General features: G+C 53.1%; 1 protein-coding gene and 1 long non-coding RNA gene across 9 annotated transcripts in view; one reads left to right on the forward strand and one right to left on the reverse strand.

The window, feature by feature from the left end:
• BRWD3 (bromodomain and WD repeat domain containing 3) overlaps positions 1-2,931 on the reverse strand; it is a 62,498-nt gene extending 59,567 nt beyond the window's left edge. Inside the window, exons 1-4 of the mRNA XM_064462842.1 lie at positions 2,641-2,931; positions 2,476-2,534; positions 2,315-2,344; positions 1,940-1,999 (exon numbers count right to left, since the gene is read on the reverse strand). Of these exons, the coding sequence (XP_064318912.1) occupies positions 1,940-1,999; positions 2,315-2,344; positions 2,476-2,534; positions 2,641-2,677 (186 nt within the window). The 5' untranslated portion in view covers positions 2,678-2,931. The remainder of the gene's footprint in view (positions 1-1,939; positions 2,000-2,314; positions 2,345-2,475; positions 2,535-2,640) is intronic.
• LOC135315330 (uncharacterized) lies at positions 1,745-18,530 on the forward strand. 8 transcript variants are annotated; one of them, XR_010374769.1, is made up of 6 exons: positions 1,902-2,379; positions 2,495-2,523; positions 4,742-4,825; positions 5,553-9,160; positions 9,273-9,369; positions 9,820-10,147. It is a non-coding gene; the product is annotated as an uncharacterized LOC135315330 (long non-coding RNA). The 8 variants fall into 8 exon arrangements; XR_010374765.1 differs by adding an exon at positions 15,781-18,530 and having other exon boundaries at positions 5,553-9,961; XR_010374766.1 differs by having other exon boundaries at positions 5,553-9,369.
• The last annotated feature ends 534 nt before the right edge of the window (positions 18,531-19,064 follow it).

A 19,064-nucleotide genomic window follows, 5' to 3' on the forward strand; every position in this document is an offset into this window, starting at 1 on the left:
ATGATTCATTTATGGACCTGTTTCTTACTGCAAATCAAGACAAACAGTTAAATAATACTAGATAAAAAAGGCAATCTAAAAGGATTGATTACTGTTGATTAGTTTAAGACAGAGGAAAAAACCCTTAATTTGGATAATTTTATACAGCAAGAAGCAATTTCCCACTAATGCCAAGCCTTACTTTACAATGGTTTGTCTCCTGTTTCTGAAATTTTAAGGAAACGTATTTGGTTCCTACACCACCATCTAATGCACAAAAAAAAAAAACGAAACCACTGGGGGGTGTTAAGGCTTTCCTATTCGTGCCCCACAGAATAAAAGGAAAAAAAATGTATATGTTAATGTAAGTGATTAAGCCAAACCACTATGTCTGAAATCAGACTTCATACTGCCACTGTTGATATTGCTCTCAGGTACCAGCTACAGCCACAAGCTAATCCTCAAACAGCCCCTAGTTAGATTCCAGGTTCTCCAGGAAGACCGTACAGCATCCAGATTTACTGACTGCAGTACATACTCCGTGTCTTTCACTCAATCTACAGTCCCAGAATTATCCACAAGGGGTACAATGAAGCATAACATTCATCTTAAATTCTTAACACACTTTGGAGAGGGAAAGGCAGCAGGTACAAACGTCTCATCTGGACGCAAGGAGCTCTCCCATCTGCATCTGAGGTTCTACAATATCGCTAGAGTGGAAAGCTAACTCTTGAGCAAGCTACGAAGCAGTTTGAGCAACAACAGTCATGTCAAAATCCCACACTGCACTGTGCGAGATGGGAAAGGCAAGGACGTACTTTCAACCGCTCGCAAGAGAGGAGACAGCGGGACCGCACGTATGCGGTGTATCAGTATTATAAAAGCTATTAGTTAAGTTTACAGCATTCCAGCTGCAAAGTGCTACATCAGCACCACACATTATTACCCAGAGCTCCTCCTAGAAATGAAAACAAGGCCGTCTGCACCCTTCGGAAACAAACCGAAATGACTTTCCAGCCTCGCCGCTGGCACACGGCGAGCACGGGCGCATCTGGGGGGCCGGGAGGGGAGAAGGGCCATCCCCACGCACCGGGCCCCTCGGCAGCGCACAGGGACGCCGACCTTCCTCAATGACAGGCGTGCATGTGGTTTATATCTAACAAAAGCAGCCACTCCGTACATTTCGCAGGCATTTAAGAGCTTCGACGTCACATGTCCTAAAAAGTCCCTGGTTTTTTAACAGCTATTGAAGCAGGCCCAGCCGCCCCGGTGAGGCGCGGGGCTTGCCGCCGCAGGCCGGCACTCCCCGAGCCGGAGCAGCAGCCCTGCCCGGGGCCGGGCCCGGCGGCACGGCGGTGCGCCATCCCCCCGCCCGGCCGGCCCGGCCGCCCCCCGCCGCCCCCCGGGGCCGGGCGGTGACAGGAACCCGCTGCCGCCGGCCTCCTCCAGCCCACGGGTGCCCGCGGAAAGCCGTGTTTCGGCCAGGCTGCGGCTCGCCCGCGGCGGGGGCCGGCCCTCTCAGCCGGCCCTGTCAGCCCGGGGCGGGGAGGGGGGGACGCCGGCACCCCGCGCCCCCCGCCCCAGCCCGCCCTCCCTCCCGGTGCCTCCGCTGCGCCGCAACCAATCAACTACCGCCTTCCATCTCCTCCCGACGCTCTCCGGCATGTAAGACGCGGCGCCATTCGCCGGGCCGGGCCCCGGTAGGTGCCCTCAGATAACCCTCCCGGCCCCACAATGGCACGGCGCAGTCAGTCAGCACCAAGCAGCCCCCGCCGCGTCCCGTCCCCCCGCCCCGGGCACCCACCACCGAGCCTCCCCTTCCCTCCCCTCCGCGCCCCCCGGGGCGGCCGCGGCCTCGGCGAGGCGCAGCCCTGTGAGGGAGGGCTGGGGGTGGGGGGGACACCGGGAGCGGAGTGGGGGGGGGGCTCGTCGGGGAAGTCGGGAGCGCAAGTTGTCTCACCAGGTCCTCGAAGCTGCGGCGGTGCTCCTTGCCCTGCCAGTCCAGGCGGCGGGGGATCAGCTGCGGGAGAGAGACGGGGGAGGAGGGACGGGAGGGAGGCGGCCGTCAGACCCCGGCCGGCCCCGCCGCCGAGCGACCCCTCCCCGGGCGGGCGAGGGGAGCCCCCCGCCGGTGCCAGCCCGCCCCGGGGAGGAGCCCCTCCGCCGCTGCGGGGGCACCCGCGGCGGAGCCCCGGGAGGACCCGATGGGCCGGGTTAGACGGAGCAGGGCAAACCCCCGGCATCGCCGCGCCGCGTCCCCCCCCAACCCTCCCCGCCGCCGTCCCCAGGGCTTCCCCGTGTCCCCGTCCCCGTCCCGCCGGGGCAGGCGCCTTACCTGGTGCTCCTCCAGCTCCTCCACCAGTACCTGGGGAGAGACGGACGGACGGACAGACAAAGAACGTGAGTCCGGCGCCCGCAGCGCAGCGGCTCTCCCTCCCTCCCGCCGCCCTCCCCGTCCCGTCCCGCCCCGGCCCGAGCCGGCGGCTCCCCGCTCACCTGGGCGGATTTCTTGCAGGGTCCGGACTGCAGGAACCGGGCGATCAGGTAGTAGAGCTCTGCGGGAAGGGGAGCGGGGGGCGAGGGGAGAAGGGGACACGGTTACAACGGGGGGCGGCGGGCGGGGGGGCGAGGGGGGCAGCCCCCGCCGCCAGCGATACCCACCGGCTTCGAGCTGGGTCGGGGCGGCCGCCGTCGCCATCCTCCTCAGGAGGCCCGAGGGGGAGGGGAGGTGGCGGGTGGCGCCCCCGGGGGAGACACCGCTCCTACTGCGGCCGAGCCCCCATGGAGGAGCCCCGCCGCCCCTGCGCGGTGCTGCCGCCGGTCCGGCTCCCGCCCGGGCTCATCGCATCGCCGTTCGCCCCATGGATGTCCCGGCCCGAGCGGCGGCGGCCGAGCGGGGTGCAGGGTGCGCCTCCCGCCGCACGGGGGCGGTGCGCGGCGGCCGGCGGCGGGGGGGCGGACGGGGCGGAAGGGTCCGGCCGGAAGGGAGGGGCGGTGACGCAGCGGGGGCGGGGCTCTGCGTCAGGCGGCGCTTCCGGCCGGTGTGTGGGTGGAGGAGGCGGTGGTTGGGCCGCGCGGGGCCCGGGAGTTGCGTCATCGCCGCCGCCGCCGTGACGGGACGGGGAGGGGTTGGGCCCTTACGGGCCCGGCCGCCGCCGCCCCGGGGGGAGCCCGGCCGCCCGTCTCGGCCCTCCCGGCCTCTGCGCCGGAGCTGAGGCGGCCCCTGCCTGGCAGCGGCTGGGAAACGGAGAGCCACGGAGGCCCGGAAATAAGTGTTTTATATAACACAAAAAAAACCCCAAACAAAAACCCCCGCAGGGATTGGGGAATCATTAGCCTCTTCTAAATATGAAGCCACACCTGGAGTGCTGCGTCCAGGCTTGGGCCCCCCAGTTCAAGAAGGACATGGAACTGCTGGAGCAAACCCAGCGGGGAGCTGCCAAGGTGATCAGGGGCTGGAGCATCTCCCTTGTGAGGAGAGGCTGAGGGACCTGGGCTTGTTCAGCCTGGAGAAGAGAAGGCTGAGGGGTTATTTCATCAATACCTATAAATATCTGAAGGGTGGGTGTCATGATGATGGGACTGGACTCTCTTCAGCGGTGCCCAACGCCAGGCCGAGGGGCAACGGGCACAAGCTGGAACACGGGAAGCTCCACCTGAACACGAGGACAAACCCCTTCCCTGTGTGGGTGCCAGAGCAGGGGCACAGGCTGCCCAGAGAGGCTGTGGGGTCCCTTCCCTGGAGACATTCAAACCCCGCCTGGACGCGGCCCTGTGCCCCTGCTCTGGGGGTGCCTGCTCCAGCAGGGGTGGGATGGGGTGAGCTCCAGAGGGCCCTTCCAGCCCCCACCAGTCTGGGATGCTGTGATCACTGGCAGGCGGGTAGGGTGGGTGCAAAGGTGGAGGCGGAGAGCTGCTGGCTCCATTAAGAAAGGCTTAGCTGTAGGCAAAGGGCAGGGGAGGCACTATTAGGTACAGAACAGCCGTACAGCAATGTGCTGGAGGTACAGAAAGAGGTTTTTTGAGCTGTGTTCATGAAATTGCTTAATTCACTGTAAACGTAGGGAAAGACCCACAAGACAAAGTGTCGAGGTACAGATAGCTGGTGCTGGCCAGCTTGAGAAGCACCTTGATGCTTCGAGGAGCCCTTGTGCATCTTGCACCAAGAAGCGCGCTGTTACCAGCCTCGGCACGCCCAGTCAGCGATGCGCCCCAAGGGGCGTGGTCCTGCCAGGCTTACAGAACGGAGGGCGACGGGTGACTTTAGGAGCCAAAAGAAAATTATTTGCTCCCAGTGTCCGGGAAATGAAAATATGATTGATGTGGCACCTGCTCTCTTCAGGGAAAGAAGGGTTCGATATCAGTCACTGTAGATACTCTTAAGGGAAACAAATGTTTTTTCCATGGGAAGCATCCTGTCAAAGCCCCAGAAATTTATGTCACTTTAGCAATAAGTTGCTAAACCATATTAAGTGAATTGACAGCATTCTTTAGTGTAAAATTGTGTTTTGCCACCGTAAATACCAGGCATTTGGTACTAGAACTCCCCGAGCCTTGGCAGCGTAACAGTCACTGTCATAAGTGGAAAACAGAAAAAGACAACTCATCTTCATGCTTTGAATACCAAGAGCTGAATCATTGTAAATCGATGCCGTTGAAACATTAAGAATAAATTCATTTTTAGCATGTATTTATAGCATCTACTCATGACTAGGCTTTCTGTGAAGTGCTGTTTCAGAGTTGTTCTTGCTGTTACTGTCAGGATGCGGTCCTTCCCGCTGGCAGCCTCTTCTCAGGACGCTTCAAGGTACTCGACCAGGCGCCAGTAGCTCTCTGGAGGAGTCAGGTACTTGACATTCAGCTGCTCCACATAATTCACCTGTATTCGCCTTCCTGCCCCTTCATACAGCTGTGGAAGTTGTTTCTTTGTGCCAGCAGCTCAGATCAACTGGATGTTGTGTAGACCTCATTTCTTCTTCATCCTCTAATGTTCTCAGTGCTGGGGAGGCCCCACCTCGAATGCTGGGCTCAGGTTTGGGCCCCTCGGGACAAGAAGGGCCTGGAGGGGCTGGAGCGTGTCCAGGGAAGGGCAGCGGGGCTGGGGCAGGGTCTGGAGCACAAGTGTGCTGGGGGGCGGCTGAGGGGGCTGGGGGGGTTTAGCCTGGAGAAGAGGAGGCTGAGGGGAGCCCTTCTCGCTCTCTGCAGCTGCCTGAGAGGGGCTGGAGTGAGGGGGGGGCTGGTCTCTGCTCCCAAGTCACCAGTGACAGGACGAGAGGGAACGGCCTCAGGCTGCGCCAGGGGAGGTTTAGGTTGGAGATGAGGGAGAGATTTCTTTACTTCCAGAGCGGTCAGGCCCTGGCACAGGCTGCCCAGAGAGGTGGGGGAGTCACCGTCCCTGGGGGGGTTCAAAACCTTGTAGGCGTGGCACGTGGGTGCATGGTTCGGGAGGCCTGGGGGTGCTGGGTTGGGTGTTGGACTTGATGATCCTCGAGGTCTTTTCCAACCTTAATGATTCTGTGATTCCTCATGAGAGTTTAAATATAAAAAAAATTGCTCTTGGAATCTTTTTTAAGGCAGATTCATCGATCAGCTCGTCACTAGCAGAGATGTGAGGTGCCGCCTTACCAAGCTGCAAACTCCAGATCTAGTGGCTTTCCAACAGTAACGACACTCCCACCTTCCCAGCGTTACACCGCAGCCTCTGAAGCTGCAGCACGGGTGCTTCCTGTGAGGGCTACAGTGTAAAACTGCAGTCCTCAAATAAATTACCAGCTAGAAAAAGAGTATTGCTGATGTTCACTATCTTTAGAGGTAATCTTTCTCCCACCTGTCTTCAGAACTGTGAATCGCCAGCTCATCTTTTTATGTGTGACGGGGATGCAAAGAAAAGAACACGTGATGTTTTATCATACACCTGAAAGTGCACATCAGTCCTTCTGAGCTAAATGGAATTCTGTGTCGAGAGAAAACACAGCACCATAAGTATTTAATAGCACCACGTCCTGGGGTATTCTAGTGCTAGCAGTTACCTAATAGATTTCTTTATGAATATGGTGTGTTTCTTTTGGTCTGTGCCTTACGGAACGCTTCCACTCATTATTTGCTTTTCTTTGAGCTTGGGGGTGGCAACACGTGGGGCTGCACCACCACAATAGGCAGGATTCTTTTAGGGCCTGTCTAGAGCCGAGGGGAATTTCTACAGTAATTAAAATCACTCTCAAATCAAAAGCCTGGGATAGAAAATGTTTCCAAAGCAAGCTCATCTGTCCCTCACTTGTGTCCTTCCCACACCGTTCCGACGGGAAGTCTCACCACATGCTGTTTGCCTCAGTGCTTATAAATACACCCGCTCCGTGTCGCAAACGCTGCACCCTCATCGCAGCTCAGACGGATTCGTGCATCAACAAGAGAGGAGCGCGTTAGTAATCACCCGACTATTTGTTACGCGTGTGTGGCAGAGTGCAGGTACGCAGACTAGGGCATCCTGCATTCAGGTCGAGTACAAACAGCATTAGTCATGCCCAAAACAGCCGTTGCGTAACTTGGCCGGAGTCCTCTGGCGCGATCACAGCTGTGGTTTACTGCGCTGCAGTGACTCCCAAGCCTCTTCCCGAGTTGCTGGTCCCTGGCACCTCAGCTTCCTGTCGTTAATATTTTCCCAGTTGCTTTATTATTCCTTAAGGCTGTTATACGGGCTGTGATCAATACCTCTTCCCGCTTCTCCCGGCTTTTCCCCTTAAGGACTCGTCTCTCTGGTGAGAAATGCCCACTCTCAAGCGTAGCTTTCGTTCCCCAGGAGCTCCATTTCCACAGCACGCTGCGGCCACACGCAGATCTTGCAGCTCCGTGACTCATCTCTTTCTGGATCCCCTGCATCCACGCAGCAGCCTGCTGGGGGATGATAGTAAATCTCCTAGTGAAAGCAAGATTTTATGGTTGTGCTTATTCATCTTTCTCCAGAGCAGAGCTCTATTATCTAAGTGCCAACAGCAGCGGCGGCACCGCGTAGCAAAGAAGAACGTACTGACTGGCGTGGTAATCTTTGCTAATGAGCAACAGAGGTATTCAGAAGCAGTGATGCTTTAAGGAAGAAGCTGGATTGTAACAGGTTTTTTCCATGCTGCTTGTTAAAAAAATAAAAGCCTTTAAAGGATTTTAGGGGTAGAAAACGTTAGATAAATGCACGCTCAACACTGTCCCGCAGAGTGGAACCGGTCCCATTCTGCTGTGGCCAAACTCGTCAGACCTTGCAGGGTTACCTGCCTCTCCCCACACCTCCTGGCAGGGCAGGGCGCAGGTTGTCAGGAACCTCTCTGGTCCGTGGAAAGCTCAAGAGGGTGGATAACAAGTGCTGAACATGTACCGGGAGAGTATCTCGGAGGATATCGCTCTGAGAGAGAGCTTGCTGAGGTTATAGAGGTGGGTCACAGGTGAGGCTGATGGTGAGATTTTCGTTTCATGCATGTATATGCATATTTCACACTTCCACAGGCTCACTTAATTCCACCTTTCTACCTTCCTATTGCCATCTCTTGTTACTACTAAGTCCCCAGTTTCTTGGCGTAGCCCCTCTGTGCGTGCATGTTGCTCCAAGCAAAAACCTGTGTGAAACAAAGCCCTCGGAAAAACTGCCTCAGACTTCTGCGTTGCACCACTAGCTTACCCAAACCGCTTTTAACATTACGTAGATGTGATTAACCTGACGCACCTTATCCCTCTGAAAAGCCCCGTTCCGACAACTTTTGCCAGTAATATTCAAACGCCCGTCACTTCCACCCGGTTGGTATGGTGGAAACCTCTCGGCACTTAACAATAAGCCATTTTCCAGCTTTTTGCCTCTTTCTGGCTCAGCCAGGGCTGCGCTAGTGCTTGTGCTGAGGGCACTTTCATACCCTGACTACTGGCAGCCTGTTCCTCCCCTGCAAAATGGTCCGTCACATCCTATCGCTGTAGGTGAGAGTGAATCCAAGCCAGCAGAGTTCACCCCTGTTTAATCTGTCTACAAAATTAAATGGGTTTCCCCAAAGTCAGCTTGTAACGCCAAGTAAATGTGTCTCTCTCTTACTTTATTTATCGTTACACCGAGGAGTCAGATTCTGACTTCTGCTTTAACGTGGGCTGAAATCACGGTTGCAGTTTTTCACAGCCAGACGGAAATGTACGGTCGCAAATCAGAAAGAGAAAGTTTAGAGCGGAATGGTGCAGGTGTGCTGGCTTGTGCCTGGGTTGCACCTTTCCTTTGCCGTAAATGTGGATGGGAACGCAGGTGTCTGTCTCCATTTGGATTTAAACACTAGAGCAAGGTAAGCTTTTTCAGCTTTTTTTTAAAATATCTTCTATGCACATTTCTGCGTACGTCCTGCTCACCTTGGGCCTTTGATATGCAGCTAAGTGGTAAATGAGGATAACAATGGTTTCAGAAGTGAAAACCGAGGTTTTGTTTAACTGACCCAAAATTAAGTGTTATTCAGAAGGAACTTAGGAACTGGTGCCTTGTACTGAGCAGCCGTAAGCCAATACGGATGTTGAAAAGTCAAGGTTTAATTTAAGATGATCTCTAAATACAGCAACCTCAAAAGGAAAGTTTGGTATCGTAGCTCATTCTAAAAAAAATATGAGGTGCAAAATAATTAGCAATAGTAACAGTCCCGGGCTTTGCTTGAGAGCAGAAGTCGTGTGTGCAAATCAACACCCTGCCTTGCGGGAGGAGTCTCCAAAGTTCCCCTCCTCCGTACGGGTTTTTCCCTTGACAACAGCTGTTAAGTAATGATTAAATAGCTGTTAGATGTTACACAAGATCTGCTCTAGGTTTTTTGCTATTTTTAAAAATTTAATATTTAATTTCCCTGCTGCATCGTACCAACCTTTCCTCTAGATGGTGCCCCATACCCAAGAGCCGGGCGTAACGCTATCCCACATGAAAGGCGATTGAGAAATAGTCAGGACGCCACTCTCCTTTGTTTCTAAACTCTATCTTACAATAGTTCACCTAAGTTGATAGATTACTTGTTCTGCCTGATGTAAATATGGTGTTTCTTCCTCCTGAGAATCCTAAAACCCATTGGCTAGCGCCTGAAATGCCACCTGCCTGGAACTACCATCTGTTACGCCGCGGACCGATCCATATCTCATATTTCTTACGGCAGCCATTAACTGGTGCTAGCTGTCGATCGCCTGGACGGTATGTACATGACCACCGCAATCGTGGGAACTTATTGCTTGCCTGGTTTTCAAAGAAATGAATTCTCTCTGAATATTATACAAATGTTTATCCATGTCTCTGTTTTACACAGAAATGCAAAATTCCAAATATGGATGAAATGCATATGAAAAGGGGCATCGGCAGGCTGCGTGCCTGCATGCTCACAGCTCTGTAAGCGGAGGGACCAGGTAAATAACGTCCGTATTTCGGTGTACGTATATGCAGCGTCACTGAATTTCAACATTGTACCCGGACGTGCTCGTAACCCCGCAAGTGTTAGAAGTGGGAGAATTACTATGAGCTGTAAGCGGCCGGGTAGTTTTGTTATTGTCGGGATTGCAGTTGCGGTCGGCTGCGTCCCTGTGGAAGGGCCCGATGCTGATCCCGCGTCCGCAGGAGCCCCCCAGCTGGGACGGAGCCCCCTGGCCCCAGCCTCTCCCAGCTGCCCAGCGCAGCCCATCGGGCGCGGGGTGGCCGCAGCTGCTGCCCGTCTGGGGCGCCGCGACGCGCAAAGGGGCTCTCGCCCCAGAAATGCCGCCTGATGTTGCCTGCTGGGGCTAATCCAGCAACTTCAAGCCTTGCTAATTTTTTTTTTAATAACCCTTTGATGTTTGGTTTGTGATTTTGGGGGGTTTTAGGGCCCAATCCTGCGGTTTTGACTTCTGGAAGCGCCGGGGAGCCTTACAGCCTGGGCACACGGTGTCCAGCTGCGACTGGGAAGTCATCACCTCTCTCCCCGCAGACCTGGACATGCAAATTTTGCTGGGCCCCCTCAGCTAAGTATATCATTTAAATCAAATTATGTCCCGTTGTATCCCGTACCCTTTCTCTGTTATGTTGTGAGGATTTTTATACGTTTTGTTTGTCAGTTTTACCAAAATATTAGCTATTTTTGTGAAGGAGCACGCAGGGTTCGCAAGCGTTTTTAAAAGTGCTGCTGTTTTGAAATAAAAAGTTTAAAAACGGTTTGAGGTATTTTTTATATTTATTTATATCCGTAACATGTAGACATTGCAAGTCTTATAAAAATTAGAACTTAAATACAAATTACTGCGCGAGATGATGGATTAGAAAACTGTCTTGTATAAGTTTGCCCACAGGAGTGTGAGTTTATAATGAACTTTGTGAGTCACTAATGAAACCACTGCTCCAGTTTGACGATGAGGAGAACGAAATGGGCTCTGTGAGCCCAAAACCGAACCAAGGAGCAGCCACCCCCCTTCACCATGCTCTTCATGTACCCTCATCGTATTCTCTTTCAGGCATCCCTTCCAAATAAGACAGCCCTACTCTATTTAACCCCACAAGGCGAGTTTTTGCAGACAGCTACTCCCTCCCCGTGTGTTTTTCCACCTTTTCTGGGTACCCATCGTGGGAAGAGGGGGCCGAAACGCGTGGGCACACCGCGGGCTCGTGCAGTGCTGTAACAACACTTCTTTTTATGTTCTCCATGTTCTCCCTCATAATTCCTCGTGGTCCGTTTGCCTTCTGGCTGCCTCTGAGCTCTATGAAAATGCCGGTGCGGTGATGCCGAGAGCTCCTCAGCAAGTCGTAGTGGGTCCGAGCCCGTTCCTGTGTGTTTGTAGTGGTCTGCATGATTTTGCGTCATCCAAGTTCAGTTTCACTTCTTCTAGTCATTAAATCTCGGGCCTGATTTGCACAAGGGCTTTCAAACTAGGGTTAAGTAGTCTGACACTTTCATATTTGAGCACTTTTCTGGACCTCTCAAAATGCTGTCCCATACCGGCATTTTGTTCCCCTTATTTATTCGGTTTAAAGCCTCTTCTAGTGATCTTCCGTTTGGGATGACTTCTCCATCTTATCCCTCATAAAGAAAGGCTTTAACGTGGAAACCTCCATAGATTCCTCTGTAGTAAACAGTGACCCACACATATCATTTAGTTCTTGTACTTCCCTCATTTAGTGGACACACACATTCTCCTGTAGCCTTCCAGCTTCTTCTCTTTGGGAAAAGTCTTTCCTCTGATATTCTCAGGAGGTCAGTTTTCAGAATCCCCCTTGTCTTTATTTTTTTGCCCTTAACTTATTAGGGCTTGAGATACAGAATGCTAGAATATGTGCTCTCTGACTTCTCCATTTGGAGATGACTTACGTTCTTGGAAGATCCCTTAAAGCTTTTCTTGACTGAAGGACTAATTTAATTTCATCTCTGGTGAAGTGTTTTTCAACACCTGCAAGTACTTGCCTTTTTGGCTGTTCCCTTTCACTTCTTTTATGCCAAATAAAAGAGTTTTTCTTCAGAGTTTGTCAAGTCCCTGAGTTCTGCGTGGCTCAGTGCTGGGCTGGTGTCTGGTGGAAAATAACACGCAAGGCCAGGAGGTGTGAGGTGAAGCTGTGGAGGCAAATGGTGGCCATAAAGACAGAATCCTTTAAAAGAATTTTGAAGACAGGTCTAGATTTTCCCCACGGTATTTCTTGTCGCTGGATTATAATGAGATAACTGTGGAAGGCAATTGCACAGATTGGAGAGGTGAAAAAAGCATCTCCTGTTTATTCCCCACATTCTTTGTTACACCTAAAGAGTCCTGCCATTTTCCTGTGGAGGATCCTCTTCTCTCTGTGTGTTTTCTGACGTCTCTCTGGGCACCTTTCTCTCTCCTGGTTCTGTGGCAGTCTAGTAGATCGCAGTCTCTTAAATTTTTTTTCCTTTCTTTGCTCCTTTCTCCTGTCTGGGTGACTTGGTTTGCTACAGGTGACATCTTTCAGTCCTCAACCTCTCTTCCAAACCCTTCTTCCCATCTTGACTCTGTCACTGCTGCCTCTCAGCTGGCCCGGCCCCCCGTGCCCTTGTGTTTGTGCTTTTGTCTTTGCTGTGACTCTTTCCGAGATGCTTCTGGAACATTTCCTTGGGAGATGCGGTGCACCCTTAAATGGGGCATCGAAAAATCCCATTGGGAGCGATGCTAGCCTCCTGGCACAGGTGGGTTTTTTCACTGCTGGCTGAGTGCATCAGGTTCAAGCAAACATCAGAGAAATGCCGGGAGCTGAGCACCGGCGGAGGAATTTAAGGAGCGCAGAGACTCGTGAGACGCTTCGATACGCTTTAAAGGTCTCGTCTTTCTTATGAGCATGGGGAAAACCAGCCCACGCTGCAGCACTCCCTCCCTGTTGGGAGAAGAAAGCAACCGGACAAAAACTCTTGCTGAAACTTTCCTCCTGCAGCACTTTCGTCTCATCCACCCTGCGGGCAAACGGCGTGAGCCGCGGTCGTGTCTGGGGAGGCAGGAGGGCCCGTGCTGCTGCACCAGCACCGTCCCGGGGGTCGCCGGCGGCCCCGAGCCGGGGACTTCGCTTTGTTCCCTGCAGCCCCACCCTGACGTCAGCCGCAGGTGACTTCTTTGGCTTCTCCAAGCCAAAAAGGAGGTTTTTCACCAACGGCAACAGTCTCCTCCTCATGGTTTAATATCAATTTTGGCAATTTGCACCCACGCTCTGAGCTACCTTATCCAGGAAATGGCACGGCAGCCCTGAGGTCCAGCCCCATCTGGGGTGGCAGAGCTTGTTTCATTTGACAATATGGATTTAATGAAGAGGCTCCCCGGCACCGGGAACCATTTCCCTCGAATAGCTGCAAAATAAATGATGGGACATTTTCCAGTGCAATGCTGCAACCACCCAAAATACCACTATAAAATTTGCAGGCGCAAACCAGAGCGAGTGCATTAAGCAAGGCTTAGGGGGATTAATGAATTAAATTGGTTGCCCCTTCCACCCTTCCCCCAGTCAAAGACGTTAGAAATCTAAATACAAAAAAGGGTGTTAAAACAACACAATGGGCTTCGCTAAAACCTATAAAAGCAAAGAAACTCATTGTTAAGGCTGTGGCTTTATTCTAGAGCGCTATTGTGTTTAGGCGCGGCGTTGCGTTTCAGAGGGTTTTCTATCAGGGAGCTGGAGAGCCGTGGGTAATCTTGTGAACCACAGAAACTGCCGCGGCCCTAACGCTCCCGGAACGGCTCTGCTTCGGTAGCTCCCCCGGCGAGGGAGCAGCGCAACGGAACCGCGTACGGCGCAGGACCGTTGCCTCCGCGCCGTCCTGCCCGCCGTCGGCGCTCGGCGCTCGCTGCCCGCCGTTCCCAGGGGCGGCAGGGTCACGAGCACCCTGCTCGGTTCGGGGGAGAGTCCGTGCGGTGAAAGCTTTCCTTTAATCCATGCTGGATTTATCCAGATGCACCGATCTCTGGAAGGCTTACATGGGTCTCAGGTCTTCTACGTGCACGTAGCCTTGATTTGTTAATCAGGAAATGGTTTATTCCATATTAAAAAAAAAAACCCAAACAAAACGAAAGGGAAAAACCCCAAGCAATCCTTTAAAACTGCTTCGCTTGAGCTGCTCTGCCTGTGCAGCGGAACGAGCGCCCAGGCTCTCGGCCGTATATATGGTCTGGCACCCATGTAATAGGTTTTAGGCTAATATGTGGCACGCTGTGCCTGCTTTAATTAGACAAATTACAGCAAAAAAAAAAAAGCATTTCCAATTTAAATTTAAATATTTTAATATCTTAATGATACGCTTTGTTTAAATATTTATATATAACTATAGAAAATTAAATATTAATTTCCAATACATTTACAGGACCCATTTCACCCAAATGACCGCAGAAATATTTCCTTACCAGGGAATCCCTTTTCTCTGCACCGTTCTTAACATCATTACAGACCCTCGTATTTAAAGTCTTTATTTTAATACAGTCCTCTTAGTAATAAAATTAATTCATTAGGCTTGGACTAAAGAAAGGAGACACCTGTGTAGCAACAAATAGGATTTACAGAGGTTTTAAGCTCTTTGGGGCAAAGGCGGGTTTGCTCTCGCCTGCATCAGAGCCCGGAGGAGGGCGGCCGCCGAGCACGCCCGCGCCGCAGCCGGGGGAGTGTTGTTAATAAGTGCTAATTAATAAACCCACCGGGTTATCTTCGACCTTCTCAAAGTCTTATTGCAAGGGCCGGGGAGGAAGGATAAGACCCGGCAGAGGGATGCCTCGCCGCGGCCGCGCTCGCCCCGCGCAGCTCTCCGCTCCGACCGTCGGGGCTCCCGCGTCCACCCCGCGCCTCGGCACGGATCGGCGGTACTTCGTCGCGCAGATGGAAGTTTCAAGGTGTTTTGCACCGCCGTGGGACGCCGCGCTCTGGGAAGGGCCTTGGATGCAAGGCTAGCCTGGAGGACAACCAAAACCGTAGCGGTTCAAAACCTGAGTAGTATTACTATGGCAACAAAATAACTCACCTTAAAATAAAACGTGCATCGGAAAGCAACCTTATTTTTCAGGGAACAGAAAAAAAAGATCCTATTTTGTTTTAATTTTTTAGCTTCCTGAACTTTTCACCTACTACCAGATGCTGATGCAGATATAAAAAAAATCAGTTTCCACCAGCAAGAATCGAAACTGAACACAACCAAATCTACAAGAAACTCCCCAAATGATGCCACCAGTGTCGTGAACTGGGTTAGACGATAACTCCCCGACGCCGGTAGCTTACGCGAAGGAGGTGAGCGGCGTCCCGCCTCGCCTTGGCTCCATCGCAGAGCGGCGCCCGGCACGGGACCCGGCGTCCCCGAAGAACCAAGTAGTGCCTCGGCGGGATCTCCCGATAAAGCACACGTGTTTCTGTGGGAGCTGGTTAATGGCCTGAGGTCGTCTCTGCAATTAACAGGAAGAGCGTGTTGTTCTGGGCTGAAATGAAGGCAGAAAGAGAGCAAACCCTCTAACGATCTGTGCAGGCCTTTTCACCTTCCTTTTCCTCCCAGGGGGGGTCGGAGATCCCCTCGCTTGCTGACGTGGGTGACCTTCAGTGAAGATGGCATGAAGGGAATCTCTGCGTTTTTTAATAAACGGACACAAGAGTGTATCCGAGCGCTTTCTTTGTTGTCTTTCAATGGAGCACTGCAACGTCACCGCAGCATCACCGCAGCGTCACCGCAGCATCACTGCAACGTCACTGCAGTGTCACCACAACATCACCGCAGCGTCACCGCAGCGTCACCGCAGCGTCACCGCAGCATCACCGCAGCATCACCGCAGCGTCACTGCAGCATCACCGCAGCGTCACCGCAGCATCACTGCAACGTCACCGCAGCGTCACCACAACATCACCGCAGCGTCACCGCAGCATCACTGCAATGTTACCGCAGCATCACCGCAGCGTCACCGCAGCGTCACCGCAGCGTCACCGCAGCAGCACGGCAGCGGTTCAGTCCCTGCCTATTGCATTTCCTCCCCCTCAGAGGAGCACCTTGCACTGCTTTCAGTGATTTTCTCCTTGACCTGTCACCTTTTTATAAATATATGCTCTGTGTATTTATAGGATACGCCCTATATATTTATATATAAATGTGTCCCCTCTCTTTACTTTGCTTACCAGTGCCATATAAGATGCTGTCAGACACCATTCAAAAGCCACGATACATTCACTGCTTCTCCTTTCCCTACTAGGCCAGCTACCCTGCAAAAAAAGAAATCAGCTTGCTTTCTTGGTATTTATTCCTGACAAATCCATGCTGGCTGCTTTCTTATCATTTTATTAATCTCCAGGATCTCTGTATGTTGACTGTTTAATATTTTTTCCCACTACCTTCCCAGATATCAGAGTTGGGCTCCTGGTCTGTAATTCCCCGCTCCTCATCCTGGAAGATGGGTGCTGCGGGTGTCCGCTCGAGCCCCCGTCACCTTCGGGTTATGGCGGATGATCGCCCGTAGCGACGCCCGTGTCCGGGCAGCGATGCTCCTCGTCCCGCCAGTCCCAGTCGGAGGCGGTGCGTCTCCCGATGCACATCTCCCCTTCAGAAGTTTCTACTCCGGCTGAGATTTTCGTCTCCCTCGCGGGACATCTCCTGGGAAGCCCTGCACTCCTCCTGGAAAGGAGCCAGCACCTATTTCCCTGTATCTCTGCTGTCCTTGGGGTCATCCGTGCGTCTGCAGCGCTTGCCCGCTGTGCTGCCGTCGGGCAGCTCGCTCGGCCCCTGCTGACACCGGCTGTGCCCCTTTCGGGTGTGAGCGAGCAGCTCCTGAGGGTTTCTTCCGCCAGGGGAAGGGAGCGGGACAGACGCTGCAGGGGCTGCCTGAGGTCCTGCACCCAAAGTCCGACATCCCTCCGTAAGCGTCTCTTTCCAAGCCGACGCTTTCTCCGCAAGCATTTCTGCCTGTCTTTCCTGGCCCTGCCTTTCTTCTGCAGCTTCCCTGAGAGGCAGCGGGGCTCTCCCGGCGCACTCAGCCCCGTTCCAGCCAAGCCCGGCCTTGGTGCAAGCCGGTCCCGTAAAGAAACCTGGTTGCTGTCCTGTGCCTTTCCTAAAGGAAAGGTGGGTGGCAGAAGCACCATGTTCAACAAAAATTTAATACCATTGTTAGGAATTTAGAGGGGAGCTGCCTCTGGTCTCTACACCCAGAAGGGGGATGGCTAAGCTAATTGCTCTCCAGGCTCTGCTGATGCAACGGCAAACCAGGAAAGCCAGGAACAAGCTGCGGGTCCTCCCTGGCCGGCAGCATCCCTGGCTGCCCCCACGGAAGGTTTCTTCTCTTTAACAGACGTTTCTGTGGCAGAGGCTGCCCGTGTTCGTCGGGGAGCACACCTGGTCTGCCTCCGAGGGCAAGGCTGGCAGCTGAGCTCTGCCTCCGTTCCTGGGTCTTCCCCTTATTTGTCTGGATTTAAAAAAAAACCCCAATCTCGCGCACATTACAATTACAGGGCAGGTTTTTCAATGTAAGGAGGGAAAAGAAATCGCCGACTTAAACTTCCAACGCATTTTATACGCATTTCTTAATAGCGTGATGTGAGCACCATTTTCATGTTTAGCATTAGCCTTAAATTGCACTTGAAATTTGGAGTTAAATCCCCTTTGTATAGTAAATAGGCTTAGTGCGGTGGTGCCAATCAGCCTGCCTGCCCCCCTCCCTTTCTGGGGGGGGGTATTTTTCAGGAAAAGAAAGAGCCCACTCATCTGACATAATGTACTAAGATTCCCTGCTCCAGTAACTGAAATAAATCGGGCTATTAAAATCATCATTAGGAGCAGATGTAGGCTGCTTTGGGGACAGCGAGGAGCTGCCGCTGGCTCCCCCCATCTGCTGCTCCGCGCTCAGCCCCGGTCCTGGGCGCCGCTGCCCGTCAGCTCTGGCTTTATTCCCTTTTCATGAAGAATCAGAAGCACCGTACAAGACAGAAGTTAATATGCATTTGCTGGGGAGTGGGAAAACCCTATAACTGCTGATAACTAAAAGTTATTCTGACAGATGTGAGATCCAGAGTATCAATATCTGAAGCTCAAGGCAACAAGCAGGGACTAATTATCACTAATAATTTTCATGGACATAGTGTTAATCTCTTTCAAACAGTCCCAACACCGTTTCCATGTTTGTTCCCTCCAGCCAGGTTGGTTTTGCCATTGTTTCTGCATTAAATAGGAGCAACGGGTGGAAATTCAGTGGTTTATCTGGGAATACCAAACTCTCCCAGGCTCTTTTCATCCCGTAAGCATCCCAGCCGGGTTGGGACCATGGAGATTTAGTCACAGCACTGCTGGTGAAATGTTCCCATTTTTTCATAGTCCTGGCTGATTTTTAAATGGGAGCGAATAACTTTGACCATCTCTATGTCAGGGAAACCTTGATGGGAATCGCGCTGTGGTGCGGGCAAGGCTGGGCACTGGGACGAGCTGGAGCCGCGCCGGGAGCTCCTAGGTGGGTCAGACCCTGGCAGCGAACAGGGGTTGTCCTGTCGGGCTCCTCTCCTGCTTGTCAAAGGCAAAGAGTATTTATGGGGTAAAATATAAAGCCACGGGAAAGCACCACAGCCCTGTTTCTGCCCTGCATCAAGCCTGGACTAATCCAGTACAAAAAAGGAATAAAAGCTGTCCGGCGTTTCAGCTAGGAAGCAGAGGTCTGGTGACATTTGATTTTGAGATCATCCGGATGGTACGCTGCAAGAGGTAGATGTTATTCTGGAACCCACACTTATCCCCAGGGACTTTGCTAATGATTCAGATGGAGGGATGTGCCTGGTGCTCCAGCGGGTGATGGGAGATCCAGAGCCGCAGCTATTTTAAGCCAAGCAAAAAGGCAGCTGGCGTTATGCAAAACCCAGCCGTTCTGTGTGCGTTGGGTACGGAGCATCTGACTGTAAATGCATAAATAAGTGCTGAAGGCTCCGTAGAGGCACAATTTTTCCCATTTGTGTGGCAAACTTCAGCCCGTTCATAAAAACCGAAGAAACCCCAGCACACCCCGGCAGGAATCGCTGGCGGAGGCAGCTGCGTTAAGCGGGTCTGGACTCGGAGGTTTTGCATTGATGAGCCACCGCCAAAATAAGTACATTTAAGATAATAAAGCGCTTCCTTGATGCTCCGCTGCTTCACTCGGTTCCTCCCAGGGGAGAATAAGGAGGTTCTCATCTCTCCCTCCTCAAAAAGCCGTGGCTCTTCCCTGCTTTCCTGCCCCTTTTCCAGGGTAAATCCAGCTCCTTCTGCAGAGCTCGCTGCGATCCTTCTTCACCGCAGCCCCTCCGCCGTCCTCCCCGCCCGCCTCGGCGGGCTCCATCCGTGCAGCTCCCCAGGCGCCAGCATGGCCGGCCGGGAGCACGGCGCGTCCCAGCGCCCTGAACGCCCCCGGCTTTCCAAGCCCATGGGTGCCCGCTGGAGCAGCCCCGCTCCTGGCTTCCGAATGCTCGGTGTGAACTACAGGTGGGAGCATCCCCCAGGGTCGGACCGCGATGGTGGGGGAACCCGGACTAACCCAGAGAGGGAAATCAGAGCCTCGGGCTTTTTCCCAGCTGGTGTTTAGGCCTCTCAAACAAGTCCTACCTTTTTTTGCCCTCCCTTTGGTTCAGCCCCAAGGCTCGTGGGAGGCCGGCGGGGATGGAGGTGCTGCTGAAG

The sequence above is a fragment of the Phalacrocorax carbo genome, chromosome 11 (assembly GCF_963921805.1).
Source record: "Phalacrocorax carbo chromosome 11, bPhaCar2.1, whole genome shotgun sequence".
NCBI lineage: Eukaryota > Metazoa > Chordata > Aves > Suliformes > Phalacrocoracidae > Phalacrocorax > Phalacrocorax carbo.